Source organism: Emydura macquarii, unplaced genomic scaffold, assembly GCF_026122565.2.
Source record: "Emydura macquarii macquarii isolate MOO-44397 ecotype Brisbane River unplaced genomic scaffold, CSIRO-AGI_Emac_v2 contig_1230, whole genome shotgun sequence".
In the NCBI taxonomy this organism is placed as follows: Eukaryota; Metazoa; Chordata; order Testudines; family Chelidae; genus Emydura; species Emydura macquarii.
Window position 1 is genome coordinate 8,331,359 of NW_027131367.1, and position 26,776 is coordinate 8,358,134.

The following is a 26,776-nucleotide window of genomic DNA, read 5'->3' on the forward strand; positions in this document are numbered from 1 at the left end:
ATACATAAATTCATTCCTCTGTGTGAGGTCTGCTGCTGAATAGTGACTTAGTTTGCACACGCGTGCGCGCGCACACACAGAGCAAGCAAAGGAACACGCTGACCTTGTTCAAACCAGTGATCCGGGTTTTGTAATTTACACAGCTTTCCTAAAGTTGCTTCTCTGAATTGGCACCCATTGCATTGGCTCATTTTGCTTCGGAGCAAGTGGTGTTATGTCACATTCTCCAAACACTTCATACTTTCGATGAGTTTTACGTGGCACTGCTGTGTCTCATTCTTCTTTTGTTATTTAGGCAGTGGTAGCAATTAGGGGCCCCAATCAAGGATCAGGAGCCCCATTGTGCTGTACAGACAAACAGCAAAGACAGTCTTTGTCCCAGAGAGCGAAGTGTCTGACAAGATCCAAGAGATGGACACAACAGATCTATGAGGTGGAGGTGAGCGGGACAAGAAATAACTAAACGAACTGAGTTTAGTGGGGGAAAAGATCTCAGCTCACCATTTTCCCAACCAGTCCACACATCTTGTGGTTTTCAGATGCCCTGATACAGAAGAATGCAAAGACAATGCAAAGGGTGAAATCTGCCACACTGCAACATGTGGGAGTTCAGAGGGTGTGGAGATCTGCAGTACTATCCATCCCAGCAGGGGCTTGGAAGGCCCGGATACTGCGAGACAAAGTCATTCAGAAATTCAAAGAATACTTCGATCCACACAAAAATGACACTCGGAGAAGAAATATTTTCGAAAAAGCCAGCTCTCAAGTGAGACCACTGACCAGTATGTTCCAGAGCGACGTGATAAAGTCACGTCCTGTGAATGTGAACACTTAACCAATGGACTCAATTGTTAGTGGTAGGGCTGATAGCCAGGTTAAAGAAAGGTTATCATGAAAACTGGGACTTGGCTTTGCAGAGAAAGTGGATGGTGAAAACCATACTTCCCAAATGAAAACGTTAGCAAGCTGTGGAAGAATGGAAGTGTACCTAGGTAAAATGGATACACAGACATAAAGGTGCATTACTCATATGAGTTAATCAATCCAGGCTTGACCATGAGATCCTCAGTTTAGTGCCTTTGGCCATTCTATTCTTGGCTTCAGTCTAGTACAAAGATGCCAGCTGTGGTCCTTTTATAGTCTGAATCTCCATTATTGGTCCTCCTTTACTATACATTACTGAGCTCCTTCCCCATCCCATGCATGACGTAGTCAATGGCTCTGAACACTAGACAGACAGCATGCATGCCAAAAAAATGCAGGCAGAAAGGGGAGAGAGCCACAATTTATTCCGACTCTAAAAACCACCCACTGCTCTGTATTGTAGGATAAGAACATACTCCTGCTTTTCAGCTTTAAATCTTTATGGCAGTTTGCCTATTGTACAGTGCTGTGTACACCTACAGTGCTATAGAAACCATAAAAATAACTTGATTTAAGAAATCGCCACGTTCTGAGATGTGAGACACATGAGCATTTGTCATGGAAATGTTTGCCAGGTTTTGATTTATGCTGTAAACCTGCCGGAACTACTTTGAAGCACCATTAGGTTGGACAAAATGATGTCACAATAACTCAAAGCTCTGAACTCCCCTACCTCCGACGTGTCACTCTTTAACCTGGAGCAGAGGCTAGCATGCGCTAACATACACCCGGGAGAGGAGCTAAGATTTTGACATTAAAGAAAAGAGGCTGGGCAATGTAGCGTTAGTTCTGCCATTGGATCCTTATTTCATCTATTGTCCCCTGGATCTGTTGTAAAGAGCTGCATAGAGGAGGCCATTTGCGGTACGCATCACCACCAAGTTGTCTTGGTTCTAGTCCAGGAGCTATGCTATGCATTCTTGTGCACCACTTCTAGCTCTTTACCGATTAACTAGCTAGTTACATATATGCAGCCAGGTCACAGTGTCTGCAGAAGATATCGTGCAGGTTGGTGCAATAACAGCAATGCTTTATGCTTCTATAGCACTATCCCTTGGAAGATTTCAGAGCGCTCTGCAAGCGTTAATGAATGAATCCTCACTACATTCATGTGCGCTAGGTCAGTATTATATTCTGCCCAAATAGGGAAATGGCGCTACAAAGAGTTTTTAGGTCTTTATTACAGTTAGGTCAGATTGAAAGAAAGACTCAGCAGCTAGCTGTGGGCATTCCGCAACGCTGGAAAGAAATCTCACGTCACGCTCAAAATCCAGCCCTCTCTTGCCCTAAAGAGCCACACAGCAAGTCAGTGCAAGGCGTCAAGAACAGAACTCAGGCGTTGAGGTTCTCAGGATTATGGCCTAGCCACAAGATTGTCCATCCACAGCTTCCAGTGCTGGTTCCACAAAACATAAGTACAGCTTAATGACCAATGGCAGTCTGAACAAGGAAACCCCGTGCTTTGTTTGGTTTGTGTTGCACGCTCCATGTTGTTTTAATATAGCCTCTTGTATTCAGTGCATTTTTATTGCCTACTCTAATCAAAGAGACTGAAAGCTAAGAGCCAAGCCAAACAAGCAATGCCAAAAAGCCAAACGCTTCACTTCAACCAGCAGAACGGATGCCTCTTTCCCCTACTCAAGTTTTACTTCGCCATGTAAATCAAGAACCTTCCCAGGCCATTAGAGAAAGCAAAACAAACTGCACCTCTGATGTCTGGAAAGCCGCCAATGGGTGAGTTTCACGGGACTTGATGCTGAAACGGCCATGGATTGGCTTGGTCTTCCTTGCTGCCCTTGCTCTCAGCATGAAAGAGAGCGAGAGAACGAGCGACGAGGCGTGGCTAGCAATGCAAACAATGGCAGCTCTTCTCAAGGTGTATAACTGGAGCGCTGGGCTGATTTGCAGAGGCTGTAAGCACCTGCAGATGCCTTGAACGTCAGTAAGTGCAGGAGTCGCTCCGCTTTTTTGAAAACCAGGTCACTAATGGCTGACCTGTTATTTTCAACACAATTTGAAAAACCTCCCCCGCCTGGTGCAAATCACTGTAACTCCACTGACTTAACTGCACTTATACCCATTTACACCAGGTAGGGATCTGACCCAAGTGGAGTCATGCCCATTTACAACAGCTACGGATCTCACCTACTGACTTCAATGGAGCTATGCCCATTTACACGTTGGGGATCTGGCCTTTGCATGTGTCTATTTTTTATTGTCTCCCTTTCCTTATGTTTTTCCACAATACTCTGCCCCCCGCACCCACACGTGTGTTTTCCCCCAACGTACTCCACGCTCCATGTCTCTCCTCAGAGATGTTTCCTGTCATTCTTCGTGCTCTCCCTTGTTCCTTCTCTGTGTTCACTTCCTTCCTTTCAGGTCAGTCCTTTGCCTTCAGATTTCTCTCCACATAGATTTATTTTCATTTCTTTACCCTTTATTTTAGGTGTCCCCTTTGTAAAAAATGCCTTAGTCACGTGCTCTCTCTCCCTAATCCCCCCAAGGAGAATAAATTAGGGACCCGAATCTCAACTTCATTGTCCCTGTCTCTCCATGCTATCCCATGGCTATCCCAACTGTTTTTCTTTCCTATAGACCTCTCTCCCATTCAGTAGTCCATTCCCAGTCCTTTTCCCTTGACCACCATATATAGCTCATTTCCTCCATAGCAGTAACTGAGAAAGATAGAAGATTACCTGGGGAGAAGGGGGAGCAGAAAATTACATTATATCCAAGAGCGATGGTTCCTGAGAGATGCCAAGTATTGTCCTGCCAGCATTAGGCTGGACTGTTTTCATTTGGATAGACAAGTTGAACCAACCATCTCAAGTACCGACAAACAATTCACTAGCCTGCATTCCATGTGATCTGTCACTGCTCCCTAGAGATTTAGGTGTTTTGTTCTGCACATGTCTGAAAATTATAAATGCTTCAGCGAAGATGTCACAGGGTATAAACATGCAATCAGGCTTTTTTCTTTGGGATATGCTTCTCATTTTAACTTGTGAAGCTGTAAGAACCTGTAGCTGCCAGCTAGCCATGCTGCTGTGACCCATATAATTAAGCAATCATAGCGATGCAATCTCAGCTGGGACAGAAAATAATCTAACGAACAAATTACAGAAGATGCATTTGTAAGTTGAGCACATTGTAGGAACAAAGGCATGCTGAGTGCGGATCATCCTGCATTACAGCTCTGTCTATTCATCTGCGTTGGTGTAACTGTGTTGGTCCCAGGATATTGGAGAGAAAAAGTGGGTGAGGGGTAATATCTTTTATTGGCCCAGCTTCTGTTGGTGAAAGAGAAAACAAGCTTTCAAGCTATGTGGCTGTTTAGCTCGACAGCTTGGCTCTTTCACCAACAGAATTTAGACCAATAAAAGATATTACCTCACCCATCTTGTCTCTCTATTCATGTATGGTGCATTAAATGTATACCTCAAAGGTACTAAGGAATTTCCCCTCGGGCGGTAATTAAGCTACACTTTACCCAGTAGTTTCCCAGCTGCAACAACACCCCTGCCTTATGCATCCATGCAGCAGCCTGTCTGTGCCTTTTTACAGGTTGGGGAACGATCAAATATGGGAGGAGGGCTGAGCAGTCACTGAAGGAGGAACTGGGACCCAGCTTTAGTGTCGTGCAAGTTGCTTCCAATTTGCAGCACAGAATAAATTCCTCAGACAGCCCAGAACTGCTGCGTCATTCATTCACCAGCTGGGACTGAATCTATCACACTCTCCCACTGCCCCAGTGTAATCCCTGACTCATGCTTTGCCTTTCATTAACAATACAGAAGACACCTCTTTTTTTAAAAAAAAGGAAGTATCACAGCTGTCCAGGAGCTTGGTTTGTAGCTTACCACACAGGAGCTCAGAATTCGGAAATGACCTTCAGCCTCCTCTTCCCACAGCAGGTGGGCAAGGAACTGAGCTGCCACGGAAAAACCGTGGGGCTGGACTACCGTAGCGTGGGGTACAACTAGCTAATCTAGGTGATCAGATCCAAGAAGAAAGCACTGTGTAAGTGGCACATTTCTAAATATATGCATAGTGGTGTTTAATCACAGAGCACTTTCTAGCATGCTCAATTGCGCTAAATATGCTCAAGCTGTGTATATTGTTTTAACAGTGTGAGCCCTAGATAAATCACCTGTCAGAGCCGCGCATACATTTTAAAGCATTTATTCCTAATGGATCTTCACAATCTGGTTTAAAGGACGTTGTTATTAACTAACATAGCTGCATCCAGTAGTAAATCTGATAAGGTTGAAAGAGGCATTTATAAATTCCAGTTCACTTTCAACTGTTGCTAGGATTTTTCACTGATTCAAAATAAACTGCATTTCACTTTGGTTTTTCTTTTTCTTCGAGTGAGGCTACAACAATCTGAAGCTAAAAGGAATTTATATGCACAATAGCCCCAATTCTGCCTTCCATGATGCTGGTGAAAATCCAGAGTCAACTCTAATCATGTCTGTGAAGTTACCTTAGTGTAAGAGAGTCTGAGCAGAACTAGTTCCACTATCTGGCAACTAATTCCTTCAAACACACCCAAAGCAGATTAAAAAGGGGGATGGGGGGGGGGAATTAAAACGGATGATTAAGGTACCGTAATACAGATGGTAACTTGAAGAAGAAACTTATGTCTATTTTAGACAACCAATTTTTGCCAATGGCCTGCTCGCCATTACATGATCATTGCAATGACTAAAGTACTTCTTTGTGTCTACATTCATTGTGGTATTGATTATATTTCAGTAGCGAGCACTGTGTGAGTGGCATCGCTGGCACATAAAGCATAGTATGGCTTAAGGCTGGTACTCACCTCAAGAAGGGGGGGGGGGGTCTATCGGCATTTATGGTACAGTGCTGGGAAATGGTAAGAGTTACGTTTTGGCTGGACCATAAAACAGGCATAACATTAAATAAGGACAATTGTGAGGTGGGCTTGTGAGCAGGAAACTGGAAAACACTTTCATTTCTGGGCTTTAATAGGAGCTATCCACACAAGGAGTCACGTCTCTCGCACAGGTATTGATCACAGGAAAGCATTTGTTTGGTTACCAGAAAGCGTCGCTGCACAAGGAATGTCTTGGTCTGGTTGGGCTTTCGGTTGCAGGCACACGCCGTCCACACTTCAGAAGAGGGTGAAAAGGAAAAAAGGCTTGTGTGGACTAGTAGCTAGGGCTGGGTCTCAACCCACTTGGTTCTGTTTCTACCCGTGAGCTGCTCTGTGACCTGGTGCCCGTTACCTCAGCTTTCTGTGCCTCTGTTTTGCTTCCCACCCTTTGTTTATTTAGATCAGAAGCTCTCTTCAGGGCAGGGATTGTCTCAGACCATGTATTTGTACAGTGCCTGCCTCCTTGAGTGGCTATAAACACATACACACAAATGCAGCTCAGTTCTATTATGACTAACACCCATTTTGCACCTGTTGAACTTCCTTGGAGTTACTCCTGAGTTCTCTCTCTCTCTCTCGCACACGAATGAAATACCAAACTTTATATTTCAAGATGGGAAAATATGGTGGAAGTTCGCGATCTGCTCCCGGAGCCAGCCTTCTCTCTCGTGGTGACTGTATTTTATTCATTCCTTATAATCATTCACTTTTTCTTGATTAATTTCCACATATAGTAGGCTATAGCTAATCGTTGTTGCTATTGCCAGGAAGCCGTGAGGTTCTGAACAAATGTGATCGAATTCTCAATTTTTCAGTTGCTGACACAGTGCAGCTGTTTTTCTAATTTTTATTGTTTTGGTATTTTATATGCACAAAAAAAGTATGAAATTTACAGCGTTTCATCCTAGATTCATGGAGTAATCATCTCACAGGTGCCTCTGTGGATCCCTTTCATTGGACACTTGTAGATATTGGGTTCTGACTGATGAAGTAGTCAGGGTGAGTGTTTTGTTTAGCAGTGTAAATCCCTAACCGCCAGCAGTTCCTCAAGACAATCACCAGTTTCCCATGGGGCACATCATATTACTGGTGGAAAACGTTCCACAATGAAAATATTGTTTCATCCTTCTCAAAGTGCCCGCTGCCAAAGTCAGCCAAGAATCCAGAGGCACTTACTCTATTATGACTTTTGAATCATTAATATTCACCTGACAGGCTATGCACACAAGACAGACACAGCCCTTCCTTAGGTTTTCAATTTTTATCGTGTCCAAGCACTGCTAGTTCTATTTCTTAGGGACCAATCCTGCTAAAATCCACGGGTCTTACTCTGCTCTAGTTACTCTGATGTAAGTCAGGGGTAACGCCACCGAAAATCCATGGAGTTACACAGATGTAAAAATGGTGCAAGTGGGATATGAATCAGACCCAGGGGTCAAAATACCATTGACTTCCATGGAAGCCAACAGGATTGCATGTACAGTTCACCTGGCTTTACTCTGGTCTTGCATTCAGTGATTAGTGTTTCCACATTGCAAGCTCTGTACTCTGCATACATTAAAGCCCCATGGATTTTCTGCCTAGCATGGTGAATGAAAAATTCTGCACAAAGAGCTTCCAAAACAGCCTTCCCCAATGGATCCCTGCCACAGCAGACAGAACATGAGGGCAGAGCCTTTTTGGACAGTGCTGGCATTAAAGATGTAAAGGAAAGTTGTAGATTCTTTTTTCCTTGGATCAAGTAGCCTGATGGCCAGATTCCAATTTGAGCTATGCTAGTGTAAACTCAGCACAAAGGCCCCTGACATCAATCCTAGCCCTTGCCCCAGCACAGCAGATGGATTTGATCATTTGCGCACAATGTATATATCAAACGATACCATTAGAAAGCAGCTACCTGCTCCAGCCGCTAGCACACAGTACAGCTGTTTGGCATCACAGATCTTTACTCACCATACTGGCTTTAGGAACGTCAATGCCTAATTTGCTGCTGTTCTCCGCTGGTCCCGTCCCTTCCACAAGCAAACATCACACATCTGAGCTCTGTGCTCAGTCACACCAGCATAACTTCACCGACAGCAGCAGTGATACTGTGAGCCAAACTGGGCCGGTCTGCTAACGCGCAAGGTGGGAATCAGGATGTCTCTCAAGCCTCCAATTGACTCCAATATGCTGCAGGAGAGAGATTAACACCCAGTTCCTCTAGGGCAAGGGAGTCTTCAAGGGGAACCAATTCTGGTCAGGGAATGAATACAGAACAGCCAACAGCACCTTATTGCTCAGAGCATAAGGGAAACGATAGACCAAAGTGTTAAAGGAGCACTGCAAAGTCATGTTGGCCTCAAACCACAGGAGGTGCCTAAGGGAGTTAGACAGAGTTTAATAGGCTAGGGGTTCCTCTTTGAAAATGCCAGCTATTGACTATGCAGGACACTGGAGAAATGGCCCGGGGTTATTGTTACCCTGACCTGATACGAATAGAAATGCTTTCTTTATTCAATACACAAACAAACCAAGCCTCACTGGCCCTGATTCTGGTCTAGGTTCTAGCCCTGCTAACTAGGAATCCCTGCGATGAAGTCATTTGAGTTACTCCCCTTTTACACAAGAAAGTAGGAACAGAGCGAGGTTCAGCAGAAACCAGCTTTTGCTAGCATTTGTTCTGGTTTTGGTCGCCTCCATTGCCTTGCCCTGCAAGGCGGGATGCAGCCTGTGATGTTTTTTAACTGGACACTTTCCCTTTAATGCAGAGCTGTGGTTTTTCTTGCAATGCCAACCCCAAACGTTAGTGATGCAATAACCAGGCAGGAAGAGAAGGCCCGGACACCTGGGAGACAAGACTGCTTTGTCCTGCCGGCGGCGATGGGGCTGTTCAAGAAAGAGATTGCAAAACTCTGACTCGTGCAATGCTGCCAAGGTCAGCAGGTGCTCAGCCCAGCTGGCCATGCAGGTCAGAGATGCCTGAGGGCACGGTAACTTACACCCCCAGTTATTTCAAGATTTCAAAGTATTTTGGAGGAGCAGAGAAGGGGAGCTTGCTCTTCTGTTCCAGCTCAGGGCTTTTGACCACTTTCTTTTAGACATTAACCCCTTCACCTGCAGATACTTTGCCTATTACGAATGATAGATTATTTATCTAGGGTATTTATCTTGCCCCCACTGCCACAGTGTCTGAGTGCCTCAGTCTGTTATCTTCCCCACACCCCTGTGAGGTAGAGCAAGGCTGCTCTCCTCACGTTACAGATGGGAAAGCAGAGGCCCAGAGGGGATAAGTAACATGCTCAAGGTCACACAGCACTTCACTGGCAGAGCAGAGAGCAGGTTGGCCTTATGTTCAGCTTGCTGGCTGGGGACTCAAAATATTGGGCACTGGGAGGCAAGGATGGAGAGCAAAAGGACGGAACACAGAGTCTTATAGCACCTCCGGCTGTCTGAACCCAGCAGTAACCGCGGCATGGGTGATATCGCCATGGTGAGTGCCCCCTGAGTGCAAGCAGGTGTGGATTTTTTCCAACGTGAGAACAGAAGAAACAGAGGGGGAACTAGGCATCTAGGCACTCGTGAAAGTCCCACTCGGTGCCTAGCTGCGTTTTTAGGCATCTACAGACCTTTAAAAAAAAGCTGGCTCCTCATGTCCTTGTGCCTCAGTTGTCTGTCAAGTGAGTATAATAGCGCTTCCCCCCCTCGTTAATGGCCATGCTGAGAGACAATGGTGGTAGGGTCCATTTACATAGGAAGAGAGAGCTGGGTCTTTTACCTTCTCTAAATCACAGACTTGTGGTGCATCAGTCGTGTCCACCTCTAGAGGATGCTCAATTAAGGAAAAGTTTTTAACGGAACATGCTCAGTCCAGCCAGACCGGATGACGCATGAGTCTCAAGCATGGTCTCTAACAGGGGTAAGTCAATTATTTTTTTGGAAAGGTCCAAATTTCTTGGTCAAGGGATAGTCAAAGTCCAGACTCCAGAGAAAATAATAATAAAAACCCAACGATAACGATAATAAATAAATAAAGACTTCAGGGTCCATTCAAAAGCACCTGGCGGTCCGGATTTGGCCTGTGGTTTGCTGTTGATTACCCCTGGTCTATAACCACGTACCTACCAGTGAAGAAGTTCTCAGCCACGTTGGTCACCTGAGGGGAGTTAAAAGGAATGGTCCCAGGTGGCAGTGTAATTGTCGTTCCAGGGCTGGAGGCACATGCGTTGCTGCTGGCAGATGAACAGATCTCTCACTCGGAGTCCTATTATGAAGCTGAGGACACAGCCTGCACTCCGGGTAACCCAGCCTTTAACAGTGCCAGCTGTGGTTGATAGATGGCCCCTCTAAAATGCACTTATAATAGGGCTGATCTCTAGCTTTTCAATTAAAAACTAAAATCTCATTTCTCGTAACAGGAGACCTCTGCCACACACGCTCTTCAGCTGCAAGGCTGAGACCAAGACCTGCAGAGGCTTCTGTGCTGGCGCTGGAAAACAGCCGTATTTCACCTGCTCTCAGGGAACCCTCGCCATGACAATATCATCCATGCATCTGCTGCCTTTGGAGTCAGACAGCAGGAGGTGCTATAAATCTCGGTATTCCGGCCTTCTCTGATCCATTCTTTTCCCAATAGCCCCCAACATTCAAACTTCCAGTTCAAGGGCAAATGTTCTATGCCTCCTGCCATGGACACTCGACAGGCAGCGTTCCGGTGGCGTAACAGGCTGATTAAGTGTGGGAGGTCCCAGCTCTAGTGGCCAGTCCCCAAAGTGAATAAAAGCCTACTACTGCTACTAGCCACCAGAATTAGGACTTTAGCTAAAGTGCGAGAGGCTTGTGCTTTGGCGCTTGAGTTCTTAAAGGTCAAACAATGGTGGGACTCTTACATTAGTATCATGTAACAGAACAGACCAGCTTGACCACTAAAGCACAATGGCATTAGAAGAAAAGTACTTACAAAAATAAGCTAAGTGCCTTGAAGTTCTTATGCACTTGTTCGGCAAGCTGATGAGCACCTCCTGAAGGCCGCTGACTACCCTGAGTGTCCTTTGGCTTCAGTGGGAGTTGAGAGCACTCAGGCCCAGAGTCTCCAAGGTATTTAGGTGGTTTTCAATAGAAATTTGAAAGGCTTCACTAGCTGCCTGAAACGGGGCTGAAGACATGGATGCAAGTTTAAACTTTATAAATGGAAATAAAGAAAGAGATGCCCGTATTGCGACTTCCGATTCAACTGCTAAAATAAGGTCAGACTCTTACTGCTGAGAACCAGCAGACTCAGCTCATTCCTGCTGCCCCAGTGAGTAATTCCAACATCCTCCCTTCACCTTGCAGAGAGCTGAGTCACAGGCATTCTGCACTCCAGTCGCTGCATTGCTTCCATGGTCTCCAAAGGAAACTTTAACACATCCAGTGAGTCATCAGGGATTGGATCATATTTAAAAGAAGGGAAATACCAATGGAATAAACTATTGTAACACATCTGCCAACACCTAAAACGTCAGCTCATCTGGACCCCTAAATGTATTGAGAAACTAGTGTGTTGACATGTACAGCTACTAATAAAATAATTTTTTTTGAAACAAGTCCTTTAAAACCCCCTTCAATAAACAAGTGACCCCTAGAGGATTTCGGTAGCACTTTGGAGCTGCTAATTTTGTCAGACTGCTTCCTTGTTTTGGAGTTGCTTATTTAAAGAACCCAAAGTTAAAAACGTTTCAATAGCCAGCCTTTAACTACAGAATTCAAACCACTGCGGGTTTCATGCCAAGATGTTATTTGCACAGCAAAGACGTGAACAGCCCCTCGCTCGCTCTCAGAGGCGCACACATTCCTTTCCAAACCCTGATAAAAATAAAACGCTTGCAAAGCAGAGACAAAACCATAACAGTGGTAAGTAAAGAAAACAGGGCATCATTAATGTACAGCCTGCGCCAGGCCTTCAGCTTCATGATGCAGCAACAGCTCTTGAGAGGGACACCGTCGATTGCTACCTCGTTTTTCCCAGGCGTCAAAGCTAAATCTGATTGGTCCATCAGTGGCTCCACATTTGAAATAAAAGCAAACCTCTGGAAAAGCAGAAAATTCTCCTGCAGAATTTGGGGGCATTTAAATATAAATGTAAAACAAACAAACATTTCTCTCTGCTGGTTTTCAGGCTTGCAGTTTGACAGAGTGTAATTATTCGGGGCCTTTCATGCATTTATTCCTAGATCTGCAATTTCAAATCAGCTAAAGCTGCTAGGTGTTATCGTTTTGGTCTTCTTAACACTGAAATCCATCCCGATTCTTAGCTAATTGAGGTCAATTTTAATTTGTCCTGTAAGTGGCATTTCTCCAATGCTTTTCATACGAGATGATCCAAAACCCTGTTTGCATCAATTTATATTGGTAATACATTCATTGTTGAATTGCAATTCATTACGGAAATCCAGCCACTTCTGGGGTGAAACACAGCAACTAGCTTAACTGCCCACAACAACAGTGATGGCCGGTCATTGCCAGCAGTTACTATACAATAGAATATGAGAAACCACAGTTTTTACACCGTAGTTGGAATGGACTATAACTGGTACAGGTTGACAAATGCTGATATTTTTAAACAGTGACTACTGGGGTTAGTTGTAGAGTTCGTAGTTTTTAATCCTACGTGTGTGTGTAAACCCGCTCAGAAACCCAAGTGTTCCCTACCAGTTGTGGCCTTTTCTTTTTGGCCTCTCATTGGGTACCTACAGAACACGAAGCAAAGTTTGCTGTATTGCTGCTGTGGTCATATAAGTGGCTCAACACACTCCTAGGAATAGGGTTTGCTCATGCATCCATGCCATTCTGCTTGTCAGATGGCAACCCATCCCTGCAGCAAAGCAAAAAAATACTGCACGATCAGGAACAAGAGTGGCTTGAAAGCAAATTGCTCTTTGTATAAGACTTTATACTTTGGACATGAAAAATGTTCAAGTCTAGATCCAGGAAAACTGAGAAGCTTTGAAGGAACTGCTTATGTGGACAGGATCAAATTCAGATCATTGCTTAGCAAAAGAGTTTAGTGGCTCATAACGGCATCCTCATGCTATGCTTTTGATGTCCCACCTCCTCATATTGAAGAGCAATAGTGTACAGCATGCACCACCAACAGCAAAACAATAGGCTTTGCCTTGAGTTGTCCCTGCTAGACTGAGTTACTCCAATTAATTCCAAGCATGCAGGAGACATTTGGATAACTGCACAATGAAACGGAAAGCAAAATAGATTAAAAATACATCAGGGTACGATGGCAGATCTCCAAACCTACAATACATAGGACAGTTTTTGGCCATCAGCCTATGGACATGAGAGGACTGAAATAGTCATGTCACAATAGCTGTTGCAATATGTGCTGATATTTTGCTTGACGGCACTGTTAGTATCATACTTGCTGTGCAAAGCCTATGCTCCATGACAGAGGAGAGGTAAGCCTATGGAGATCAAGTGTCTGCACTTCCAAGTATTAACAGAATGACATTAACTGAGAAACAATATCTTTCAATTGTTTCAATTTCAAACCATATGGGTGGGAGGAAAATGCCATTGACAGCAATGGGATCTATTTGTGTGTATTGCAGTGGTGATTAAAATAGTTGAGGACCAAGGGACAGTGATCATCAGGGGCACGAACCTGGGAATGGAGGGTACTCAGCGCCTCACAGGATTTGGCCCTTACTGAAGAGACCATGAAGTATAGTTTGACTTAGTCTTGAAGTTTACAATAGAAATCACATTTGAAAAGAGCTGGCAAGAAATGGTTTATTTGTTTTTCCTTTTTGTTGAAGTCAAATATGCCACGAATCCCCTGGCGGCTTGAATTACAAGTTCTTATTCCTGAAGGCCACAAAAACTAGAACTAGCATGGACAACATTCCCCAGCCCAGACAACCTAGAGTAGATACAACCCGCCATAAGCCAGTCACTATGACAGTCAAAGCCCACATAGAGACGCAGGGACCTCAGGTCTCACGCAAGTTAATATATGCGGCGAGGATGTGGATCGATGGCCATGTGGGGTATGGTTGGGTTCCAGATCACCCATGTGAGGATGTCACTGGCTGCAAAGCCGCTACACCAGAGGTGAAGCTTCTCCTGTTAATGTATGTAAGGCTCCTTGAGATGCTTGGGTGGCAGGTACAATAGCAGCATGAAGCATCGAGTGCGACAGAAGAAGTTAAATTAATCATATTCTAAAAGTACATTTATAGAACACAGTCAACAGAAAACAAACAATCACTGATGACTCTGTCCTTCATTTGCACTTAAAAAGAGGCTGAATTCAAGTAATAGGTTAAAAGGGGGGGGAAAAAAACTACCCAGAGACTTAAATAAACCATTGATCCAGCTAGTGCAGAAAGCTCGCTCATTTCACAGAGTCTCCTTCTACAGCAATATGAATGAATGTCTTGAGGAGATGGGTGAAAGCAGCGGAAACGCTGTTGGTTTCCCCTCACTGCAGGCAAATAAAAGCCTTTTACACCCATTCCTTAGGCTCTCCAGCACCCTTATTTATAAGCAGGAATGCTACTGCCCTGCATCTCCAGTCTTCCATTCTTTATACATTAACACACCATGGGTACGCACGGATGCCACTCATGCTTGTGTACTGGGGAGGCTGGGCAGAGAACAGAGGCAATTATTAGTGGGAAATGCTTTGAAAGATGGGGAGGCTCCTCTTGAAGGCTACCTGCAGCCTCCATAACTCACACGCAGAGGGAGATGCTGACAAATAGTCACCGGTGAATTTACAAGCAGAATCCAGCCTTTAATCCACTACCACAGACTGCACTGGTTACCTTGGGATGTCATACCCCTTCCGCTGTTAGTCTTAATATTCAGGGGACATGGTATACTTGGTTGATTTTTTTTTTCTTAAAGTAGCTGATAATTCAGCCATCAAACTCTGTGACCTGGGAACTCTGTGACATTGGCCTTACCTGGGAATTTATCCCTGCCTGGCATTCAGGTTGGGAAAATGTCTCCAGACACAGTGAAATGGGAATTTCAAGAATTCAGGGGAAAGTGATAATCACAGAAATGTAGAGCTGGAAGGGACCTCAAGCAATCACTTTGTCCAGTCCCCTGTGCTGGAGCACGACCAAGTATACCTACAATAGTAAGGGCCACAATTTTCTAAAGCTACGAGGGATTTGTGATGCCTCACTTAAGAGCCTGAAAGGGGGCTGATTTTTTTTAAAAAGTGCTGAACAGCTGTCCTCTAAGGTGACTCAAGTTCGGGCGCCCAATAATGGAAGCATCCCAAATCACTAATCATGCTTGAAAATCTTGGCTTAGTCTTCTCTGTCCTCCTACTGATAGGTTTCCATCTCGCCTTCTAGCACCTATTGCAAATTTTCTCCCATTGTAAACATTCTCTGTTTTAATGCCACCCACTCTGATCCGATGTAGAAAAAAGAAACAAATCCCAGCAACAATCTGCTAAAGGGAGACTTGGGCAACTGGGATTTCTTCCATCTCCCCCAGAAAGAAGAGTTGAAACTGCTAATAAAATTAAGTTCTCCTTAATAACCATATTTCCTCTGCTGAACAGCTATTTACCAGGAGTTCCTGCAGCCAACCAAAGGGTTCCATTCACAGAATCAGAAGCTTTGGCTGTGAAATTCGGGTATTTCCTGCTGCCACTGGTTTAATTCACGTCATGTGGCTCGCATACAACTCCTATCTGATTAGATGCACCACCTTAAAATACCACACAAGAGAGCTGTGAACGAGCGGCAGTTGATGCTATTACAAAGCAGTTCAGCAGGTGCCTCCACAAGCAAGGTTTCAAGTTGTGCTTGAAACACATTGCTCTAAGTGCTCTGCAGTAGAGGTCTCATCCTGAAACCTTTGCTCTCGTGAGTCAACTCTGTACTAGAATTGATAGGTTCTTAATCCACACATCCATGTAGCATCTGAGCACCTTCCAGTAAGGTACTAAGTGATGTGACTACCATCTGTCAGGCCTGGTTTGGTCTCTCTCTTCCTCTCCTGAGGGAGAGGAGGGGGGAAATTGTGTGCGCAGTGCAGTGGTTTGTTTTGGTAGGGTTTTTATGGTGTCTGGTTTGTTTGTACGCTACCCATGCTGCTGTGGGTGTGTGAGAGCAGGCAGGTCGAAGAAGCATGCCTTGCCTTCAGAAGAGGAGGGGAGGAGGTTGGTGATGGTTCATTCCACAGGCTCCGACCGGCCCCTCAGGAAGCTGTTTCCAACATAAACACTGGTCTACATTTTCAAAAGTGACCAGCCATTTTGTGTGCCCAGCTTGAAATACCTTAAACGAGCCTGGTTTTCAGAAAGTGCCTCAGAAAATCAAGCCCTTTTAAGGCATCTTAAGTTGGGCACTGAGAAACTGAGGCACCCAAAACCTTTCGCCACTTGACAATTTAGGCCATGGCCTTCAAGGAGACTTATAGGGGTCCGGGCCCTCCATGCACAGGGGGCCCATATACCACAGCAGTCGGACTCGGAGCAGCAGGGCATGTGGAACACTGCTAATTGCTGCCAACCCACCACTCAAGAAGGAAGATCCACTATGAACCTACCAGGCCCTGACCCCCTACCCTGGAGGAAGGATGTCACATAACTTACGTAGCTGGCATGTGCGGCACGACTGACTGGAACTGAGAAAGGTTTCGGAGATGAGTAGGCCCTGTACAGCCTTTATCCAGCCTCCTCAGTATCCATTACCGACAGGGGGTGACTTGATCGGACTATAATTACCTATGGAGGGAGAAACTATTTGACAATAGGGGAACTTTCTGGCAGCAGACAAAGACGTTACAGAAGCCAATGGGTGGATGTTGAAGTCTGCAGTAAAAGAAGAAATAAGATGGACATTTTTAACAGAGAAGGTAACTAACCATTGGAACGGATGGCCAAGGTCTTTGTACCAAGACGGGAGGTCTTTCTGAAAGACACGCGCTGTTTAGTTCAAGCGCAAGTTGCACGGTCAGAGGCAACGATCACTGGGAATGTCTACAGTCCAACTAGACAACTGCAGCTGGCCGTGCCATCCAACCTGAGCTTGCGGGGCCCAGGCGGCGAGGCTAGTTCTTATCTGAGTAGACTTCCAGGCTCAGGCTGCAGCCCAAGCTCTGGGACCCTCCCACCGTGCAGAGTCCTAGAACCCAGGCTCCAATCAAGTCCAGAAGCTACCCTGCAACGAAACAGCCCTGCAGCCCGAACCCAAGACAGCGGGCATGGGCCCCCCGCAGGTTTTTCATCGCAGTGTAGACACACCCACTGTGTGCAATCTACGCTTGTGTGGTGAAGAAGGTTGGATTAGATGATCAGAATGGTCCCTGGCCTTAAGAACCATGAATGTTTTCTCATTGGAAGGGCGAGGCTGGGGGAGAATCATTCAAATATTACAAAAGATTTATTTTGAAATACAAATATTCCCCTTTAGAGTTAAAATGTTTCAAAACAATAGTGATAAAAACAGTAGCTCAAAACAATAAATTTGAAAAAAAGTCCATGTGTCTCACCATGACCGGCCTTTCCTGTTTTCAGCACTAACAATATCCCGCAGTAGAAGCTTTTCGGTCTCCAGCCTATTTATTGGTGAGGTAATGCTCTCTAGTCTGCCTTAGACATAAGAATCAAAGCAGAAAGATAAAGCTAATCATATCCACAGGCTGTGCCAAGGAAAACAGGCAGCCCCTTCCTTCTTACCTCAGGCCCAGGGAAAGACATTTCCAGTTGGTAGATGAGGAAATGCTTGTAAATCCAGAGCATTCTGAGTCTAGGATTCCTACGATGAGGTATTGTCAGATATTGGAGGTGTCAAAACAGGAAGCACTGAATCAAACTGCTAACTACAAGCGCAACAAGTCCCCAGGATCAGGCAGCAGAGAGGAAGGATGATTTTTTGATTAACGCTTTGGGGCTCGAGTTCTGGGGTGAATTCTTCACTCCACCACAGACTTCCTGGGTGACCTTATACTTCAGTTCCCAGTGTCAAAAATGGGGATAATTAGCCTTCCTTTCTCTTTTCCTTTGTCCATCTTATCTATTTAGATAGAGAGCTCTTTTGGGGGCAGGGATTGTCTTTTAGGGCTTTTCTATACAGGGAAATTGACTGATAACTATTCTGCTATTGTTGTTCCGGAATAACTCCCCAGGTGGACATGCTATAATAGCTATAGCACTTTAAATTCATACCATCTTATTTTGGAATAACTTCCATGTGTAGACAAGCCTTTATCAGGTGTATGTACAGCACCTAGCATAATGGAGCCCTCATTTCAGTTGAGGCTTCGAGGCACCACTATGGTACAAATAATAATTTGGAAGAAATGAAAATGAAATTACTGAGATGAATTGTTAAGAAAAATATGCAGTCTCATTAAAATCAACTAGAAGGCAGCAATGTGCTTATTTTTAAGAAAGGTGCGGGGGTGCTCTTTGGAATAACAGAGCAGTAAATTTATTTGGGCATACGTTTTCGTGGGCAGAAACCTGCATCTGACGAAATGGGTTTTTGCCCATGAAAGTTTATGCCCAAATAAATTTGTTAGTCTTTAAGGTGCCACAGGACTCTTGTTGTTTTGCTAAAAACAGACTAACATGGCTACCCCTCTGGAAAAGAGCAGTAAATCTTACTCAGAATCAGGTAAACTGATTAAAATGATATGTAAAAGTAGAATTATTAAATACCTTATTGAACATGAAATAATAGGGACAAGCCATGTAGAGGAAAACCGTGTATCTCTAATCTACTAGAGCAGGGCTGACCAAAGTTACTGACCCTCTGAGATGCCCCTCCGTGCTGGGCAGAATCTTCTAGCCTCACCACCTTGCTGTAAGGCAAAAGTTCCAAGCTTCCCACCCTCGTCTGGTAGGCGGAGAATGGGGAGGGCGCAGGGTGCAGTTAAAGTGAGCCACACTTTAACTGTAAAAGAGTTGCACGAGCCACGGTTTGGCCACCCCTGTGCTAGAGCATGGCATAGGCTCCTAGTGACTAAAGAAGAACTAGCTGACGTAAATGATTTGGACTTTCAAAAAGGTTAAATGGAATCACTCAGGCAAAAGGCCCTGGGCATCACTGTAGAACTCAGTGAAAACCTCTACTCATTGCACAGAAGTGGACAAAAATGCAAGTAAAGCATTAGAATGCATAAGGAATGGAATGGATAATAATATAGAGATATCATCGTGCTATTTTATAAATCGATGAGAAATGCTCACCTGCAATATTGCATTCTTTTCTGATCTCAAAAAGAATGCAGCAGAAATAGAGGCGCGCCCAGAAGGGAGACAAAAACGAGCAAAGGCCTGGAAAGATTTCTACATGAAGAGACTGTAGAGGTTGGGCCTGGTCAGTTTAAAGAGGGACTGGAGGGAAGTGTACTAAACAGCGAATGGTACTGAGAAGGCAAATCAGATGCCCCTGTTTATCCCCTCTCATAACACAAGAACAAAAGCCTGTTCCATGAATTCAAAAGACAACACATTTAAGACTGAGCAAAGAAAATACTTTTTTATCTACCACAGATAATTAGCTGGTGGAACTCATTGCCACAAAATGCTGTTGAGGACAAGCGTTTAGCAGGATTCAGAAAAGTATTAGACAATTATGTGCATGATGAAAACATTCACAGTTAAGGTAAAAATATAAGGAATATAAAACTTCTTGTCTCAAGGAGTAGGCCAACGGAGGCGGTGTGGGATTAGAAAGAAATATGCTTTATAGGCAGGTAATTCCATAATTGTCCACTAGAAGGGTTCTTCCACCTTCCTCGGAATAGTATGGTATTGGCTACTGTCCGAGACAAGATTCTGGACTTCATGGACCTGTTGGCGCAAGTCCTATGAAATCACTGATAGGTATTTAACTGCCTCGTCATGGAACTCAACTTAATTCATATTCGACGGAGTTCCTCTGCCCACAGATGGGTACAGCTTGGGGAGCCGCTGCACAAACTTGGCCTTGTGGCTTAGCCCTGACCTGGAAGGCCCAGGATTAACGTCATTACATGTATCAACTCATTTCCAACATGCTGTAGCTTGTGTCTTCAGTGCTGGAACTGAACTTCAATTATACTCGAAGCAGCAACAGGTAAGCGCTGCCTTGCGGAAAGAGCCGTTCTAGGCTGTGCTGTCTTCACGCCAGGTGAAGAGTAAAGGTCCTATATAGTCTCCACTCCTGTGACCTTCCCCTGGAGCCCTGTGGGTCATTAAAGGGGATAAAAGAGATTAGATTTCATGGACCTGTGCAAGAGGAGAGCCGTTTATAAAGCACATGCTAGAAATCATTCCTTCCTGTAAAGTCGAACTCTGTCCCATTGACTTCAGTGGGACTCTTCGTGTGCCTAAAGTTAGGCCTGGGCTTAAGTACCTTGCCGAATCTGGGCCTTCCTTCAGATTTCCTCACAAATTTGCACCTAGCACTTCTACTTCCAATTATTATTTCATCTTGAAGAAGGTTTCCTTCTCCTCCACTTTTCCTGACCAGGCTTCGCTGCCAGCTGGTTTCATTTCAACATGGTTGGCAGACTGCTGTTCAGTCCCATGTGTTAGGAGGAAGGGCAGGAGCACGTCATCCCTAAAGAAAGACCGTTGGAGGATTCCTTTTGGTTGGGGCGCATGGTCCTTCCAGGCTACTGGGAAGCATTTGTTCAGTCTGCTTTCTTGTAAGAGTCATTCTGAATTTGCTTAAGTTTGAAGGGAATCACTGAAATTTTTATAATTTAAATAAACAGGGGGGGAAAAGACACTAAGAAAAAAAGAGCCATCAGAAGGCCGCATTCACTTGTGAAAACACACATCTGTTTGACGGATACTAGAGATACTGTTTTAAATGCTGATAATCTACATCTATTTGGGGAGCACATTCATTTGAAATTCCATAAAAGGACACAAGCATAAGTATTTGCAGGGTTGGGCATTTAAATCTGCCATTACACTGTTTATCTGAATTTTAAAACCTGTAAATTTTTAAGGTCCAGGTCTTTGGCTGGTGTTAAACAGCAAAGTTCTGTTCCAGTCAGTGGAGATATACCCAATTTATCCCAGTTGAAGATCCAGTCCTTACGGCACTGATCCTGCAAAGGTTTACACACATGCTTAACTTCATGTGCTGTGAATGGGAGACCTTACAGCGTATAAACTTAAGCATGTATGTAAGTCTTTGTAGATTTGGAGATGTTTTCCCCACACCTGGGTTTATTACTGTTAACAACAACATCAATGAAAGTTTTTTTTTGGAAATCTGATTTTTTTTAACTGTATTGTTAACCCTTTATGCTATTTGCTTATGTGTCACTCCAATTAATCAAGGGGAAAAAATAGATTAGTGAGTTTCAATTTTGTTTCTCATTAGTTTCACTTCCAGGTTCTTATGCTGTCAGCGCCATGTTATTGTTTGGGATGTCAGTATAAAATACACTTTCTGAAAGACAATTCATGACAACTCTCCTATCCAGATTTGCTTTTGCAGACCCCCCCTGCTTCCCTCTGTCTTTCAAATAATAATAAAGTTCCTAATTGACAGTATCCCTTTAAAATGAGGACACAACCACACGCCCAGATTTCTTCACTCCCAGGACTGATACTTACTTTGTAACGGCCTCCCAGTGCTGGAGCGTCTAGTTGAACATTGCAAGAACAATAAGGATTTTTAGGGGCATTATGACTGGGTTAGTAAAACACAGCTGCCCCTGAAAGTCCCTCATTTTTCTTGCTGCCTCTCAGTGCCCTCCAGGTCCCTGTGAGCTAGGAGAGTTGACAGACTTGCTTCACTCTGGCATGCTTGTACTGTGTAAAACTGACACGGAAAGCTTCCGCAGTTTTCCCAGCCCTCCCCGCCCCCACACGCCCAGGATATCAACCAGCAACAGCTCAGAGAGAGCTCAGCCGTGCTGGAGGTGCTTTGTCATCATAAGCTTTGCCTTTCAAACTCAATACTGTACCGATGTGGTTATACACTGCAGTGTAACAACACAGACTTTTTGTCACTTGCCCCCCTTTAAGCCAATCGAAATGTCACCGAGCAAACCCTGCCAGATAGCTTTTACCCTAAACAACGGGGCAGCAAACGCATCAGATTCTGTATTAAGAACCCACAAGGAATAGGAAATAAGATGAGGGCTGGCATTTTGGCTGGAGGAAGAGGCTTTTCTCCAGCTCAGAGTGACCGATATGGACAAAGTCATGCCACAGGTTAGTACTGCATGTGTTAATATAGTACTCATGCTGTAATCAGGAGACAAACTGCTGTACGCTAACGGAAGGTCAGCCGTAACAATCAACTGTCAGTGGTAGGAAGCCACACGCAGCTTCCCAACAGCATCAGTTACTTTTGATTTATTAATAGAGGCTTGAAGGTTGGGATTTTTATTGATTATAATTTAATAACATGGGGATTATTACTGATTTTTTCTAGGAGTCCCAGTCACGGACCTGGACCTCACTGCGGCTAGGTGATGCACGAACACAGAGCTAAAAGATGGACCCTTCCCCAAAGAGATTTCGAGCAAAGTAATTTTTAAAGGGTCGTATAGGACTGAGGTACCCAACACCTACTGAAAGTCTATGGGAGCTAGGTGCCTTTGACAACAACAAAGTCAAGACTGCAGTTTTCAGTGAGGAGCAACTTTTTGTAAATTCACCAATAATTAAAACCATTACTGGGTGTAATCAGCAGAAGAATTGAGCCGCTTCCCCAAATAAATGCAAGATCCTTACATGGCCCATACCTCCATTTTCTTAACACCTCACTACCTTAGAAGGTAATGGATTTAATCTCATAACTCTCCTATGTGGTAGGGCACTTATCCCTCTTTCAGGGATAAGACAAAGGCACAGAAAGACTAAGTGACTTGCCCAAGGACACACAGGAAGTCTAGTGCAGAGTAGGGAACTGAACCCAGGGTGCTTAAGTCCCAGGCCAATTTCATAACCATTGTCCCAGCCTTCCTCATAAACTGAAGAAGGTGCAAACCTTTTCCTGCTCACTTCTTGGTAGGAAGCCTGTCATTGGCTGGACAACCCTTCAAATGCAGATAGTCTCAGCTGAGCGACAGCCAGCAGCCTTCTGATTGTAAACAGAACAACCTTTTGCTGTGCCCCCTAGTTGCCCAGCACCGTGTTGGATTCAGTTTCCAACAGGTGTATTAACATTCATCTCCAAAATAAAGTAAGCTAAGTTGGCACATTCAGTTGCTTTCTCTGCATCTACTTTGGAGTTGTTGAAGCTCCAAACATATCATCACCACGGATACAGCCAGTAGGTTAGTGAGTCTGCTTTGCACGGAATGTAAACGACGAGATTTTACACACAGACGCCAATGAGGCATAATATTAGATTTATATCTCCCATGTCCTCTAGTGGGAGACTATATTCTGCATTTGCAGGCAATCAGAGTTCAGAAAGGTCTATAAGACCTCATTATTATTTACACAGACCATTTTATTTTATTGAGATTTTTTTCCAGGGTCTGAGATACAAATGAAAGAGAGCTCTTGGTCCTCATTTGCTAAGAAGACACCAGCCATTATTTTGAGCCAAAGAGCTTATTTGCATCTTTTTAAAATTATGACAGCAGTTAAAAAAAAAAGTGATAGCTACATGATGACACTGGTGTCCTAATGGAAGCACTACAGCCAGCCCTTGTGCAAAGCAAACCAGCGTAAGAGCAGCAGAACCCCCACTTTGGAAGGAGCATGGCTGGCCGGCGCATTCATTGAAGAAATCTGCTCTTTTATAATGAACATCAAGTAGTCTGAGGACCCAGATCATAAAATTGCTCTTATTATTTTCAAAGGTTGGAATGGGGTTTTCTTTATTGATTAAAATAAGCAACCTTTTTATTATTCTGGGAGCACCTAAGAGCCCCAGTCCCAGATCAAGTCCTTGTTGCGCTAGGCGCTGTACAGACAAGAAACATAGAAGGCAGTCTGTAGCCCAGGGAGCCATTGATCTAGACATTAGACAGGACACAACAGACAGATGAAGCAGAGAAACAGGGTAACAATAAAATAAAGAAAGGAAGTTTAACAGAAAAGTAGAAATCACCAGGTGAAATCCTGGAGCCACCAATGTCAGTGGACCCACGACTTCACTCGCAGTTTATTATTTATTTACAGTAGCATCTGGCAGGTGATTAATTCATCCCAAACACTCAGGAAGGACAGTTCCTGCTCCAAGAAGCTCTCAGTCTCAGAGGTTTTGGACTGAACATTCCTCCTTGGCATTGCAAGTCCAGACAGAGCTGCACCGTGTGAAGCGCACCAGACATGGAAAGCAAACCCAGCCCTCTAGTTTCACCATCCAAGGCCCCATGTCAACCAAAGCATTTAAGCCTGAGCTTAGCTATAAGCAGGTGAGCAATCTGATTGTCATTCAGCAGAGCACTCAAGCACACGCTTAAAACTCACTGATACCCGAGGGACAAGTTGTGTATTTAAAGCTAAGTTTATGTGCTTTGTTGGCGCTGGGCCTACGCTTAGCAAAATGTAAAAACTAGACAAGACCAAAAAAAAACAAACAACCCATCATCAAGCATGAGAAGCAAATTAGGTTTTAAAAATTCTTTCAGCTGTAATCATCCGAAAGAGTCGTTAACAACAGACAAAAGTTGGGGGTTTTTTAAGCGCGACTTTGGTCTTGACAGTTTCCTTTCAAATGCAAAAAGTGTTTCAAAGCCCAAAATAAAGGCCCAGCTCCTCCAGCGGGCATCACTTGGCATAGCCCATGGAACAACACCAGTTCATACCAGCTGAGGAACTGGCCCTTTAAACTGCTACCCCTTCTCCTACAGCAGCCAGTGCAAGCTTTACCGCTGATTTGAATGGCAGCAGAATCGGATCCTCTATTTTAAACTAGACCAAGAACTGGCTTTAGAGCAGTTGAAAATATGTTAATAGCCTGAGAAATCGAAAAACATGTTACATTTCTTAAAGCTGAATCCAATTATATTGAAACGAGCCAATGGCCAGAACATCAAGAAAATGTCTGACACTTGAAGATGTGGCCTTGGAATTTATTAACATCTTTTGAGAGATGCTAGCAAAGCATGCATCCAAAAATCAATTATTTATGGTATTTCGTCCCTGGAAGAACATACTATCTTTATGAATAGAGCCTTGTCTCAGATTTGTTCTTGAAATTATGATTGAGGCCGATCATCATCTTAAAATGATACTACAGATCTCCAAGGAAATATTAAATCAGTGACCTCCGAATACAAAGAAATGCATATAACTGCATGACCTATGCTATGTCAGCCATGCCTCATGCAGTGACTAAGGCAATATGCAGCTGTACCAGATGTGCAGGATAATACAGACAGCCATCAAGAGGTTACTAGCTTAGAGAGTAATGGAAGTTACTAGCCACACCAAAAGGCAACTGTTTAAAAAGAGACTGCCAGGCAGGGTTAATGACAGGTCTGAAATTAGACCCAACCATTTTGGTTTGGGCCAGCGGGTGTGCTAGCTGCCGCCTCCTGTTGCTCTGCCCAAACCATTCATGTGAGCAAAGCCAGTGGGAGGAATGCAAGGTCAGACTCCACCCTTTCACTGCTACCACTGAGATCATCTGAGCAGCATGAATATTAAACCAACCCTTTCTTTATTCTTTAGGTTTTTCCAGGATCAAGCTCTTATCGTGGTCACTATCCAGATAAAACAACACATGCAAGTTACAAAGGTATAGGAAGCCACATATTTCATGCAGCAGAGTGGCCATCTCCCCTACTGCAGGAAGATTTTAACTGCCCCTTGCTATGCCTATCTACCTCAGCTGCAGAAAGCCCAGTTTACTGTACGAACAGATGCACGGATTTCTTTGAAAGACACAACTCTTTAAAGGGTGTGTGTGTTACATGGGAGTACTCAAAAGAGCAGAGAGTATGTGCAGAAAGAAAGAGGGACAGTATCAGTGTATGACTGGAAAAACACCCAGCCCCCAGGGCAAGTTAGGGGCATTTACAGCCTCTGAGGACATCAAACCAAGTAAAATACAATTTGGGAGACCCTCCAGCATCAGAAGACTGGGAAAGCCGAAATTATTTTGAGGGGAGGGTCCATTTGGGGCCTGTTAACCTTGACAGTGTCTCTGAAACCTGTCAGGTTTGCATAATCAAACATACGACACTGATTTTCCAGGGAGTCTACTTAGAAAAAGCAACCACCTGACAATGCAGGAGCCGGTAGTTCAAATAGTAACTCTTTTACCCTATTGTGATGACCTCACTCGTATTTATATGCAGGGGATTCAGACACCAGAAGGACAGAGCAAGGAGCCTACGGTACCTACGTGACTCAAATTACATTAAATAAAACAATTAGTCACCATAATAAACCAAGAAAAGCCTTTCCGGAGGCTGCTGTGTTGCTCCCTCCGTGAGTGGAACAAAACTGGCCAATGGTGTGTGGCTGCAAAAGACTTTTTAAAACAATCAAAGTATTGGCTTTGCTGTTCCACGGCACAATCCCAGACACACTCCACCAGCAGCATCACAAAACTAAACTAAGCCCTTAACCTTTGACATAGATAAATCAACAAACCAAGTAAGAAACTGCTGTCATGAGAGTTGGGATAGTAAACTGCTTGGGGAGAAGAGAACAGAAGGGGAAGTGCTGGGAATGCATCACTGGCATGAAGGCACAGGACCTCTGCGGAGATGACTGTAGGGTTATGTAGTTCCCTTGGGATCTGCAGGGATTGGCACCAGCCCTTGAAACGCCTGACCAATTAATCAGGGAGAAACTCCACAAGGGGCTCTTCTTGGGTTATACCAAGTGAAGGGTGATCTGGCCCAATGATTTGATCAAGGAAGCCTTGATACAGAAGACACTACCAAACTAGATGTAACAAGGGAAGTTAGAGTAAGATCAAACAACCTGAGGGTAGGCCAGATTCTGACCTCCGCTGTACTTGTTTTAGGCCAGAGCAACTCCACCAAAATCAGCCTGGCCATGTACAGGTATCACTGAGATCAGAA

The 26,776-nt window shown here is 44.3% G+C and overlaps 1 protein-coding gene across 1 annotated transcript in view; it reads left to right on the top strand.

Moving 5' to 3' along the window:
* COPRS (coordinator of PRMT5 and differentiation stimulator) overlaps positions 1–22,371 on the top strand; it is a 215,059-nt gene extending 192,688 nt beyond the window's left edge. The window contains exon 5 of the mRNA XM_067547398.1: positions 22,213–22,371. Within this exon, the coding sequence (XP_067403499.1) occupies positions 22,213–22,272 (60 nt within the window). The 3' untranslated portion in view covers positions 22,273–22,371. The remainder of the gene's footprint in view (positions 1–22,212) is intronic.
* Positions 22,372–26,776: the final 4,405 nt, after the last annotated feature.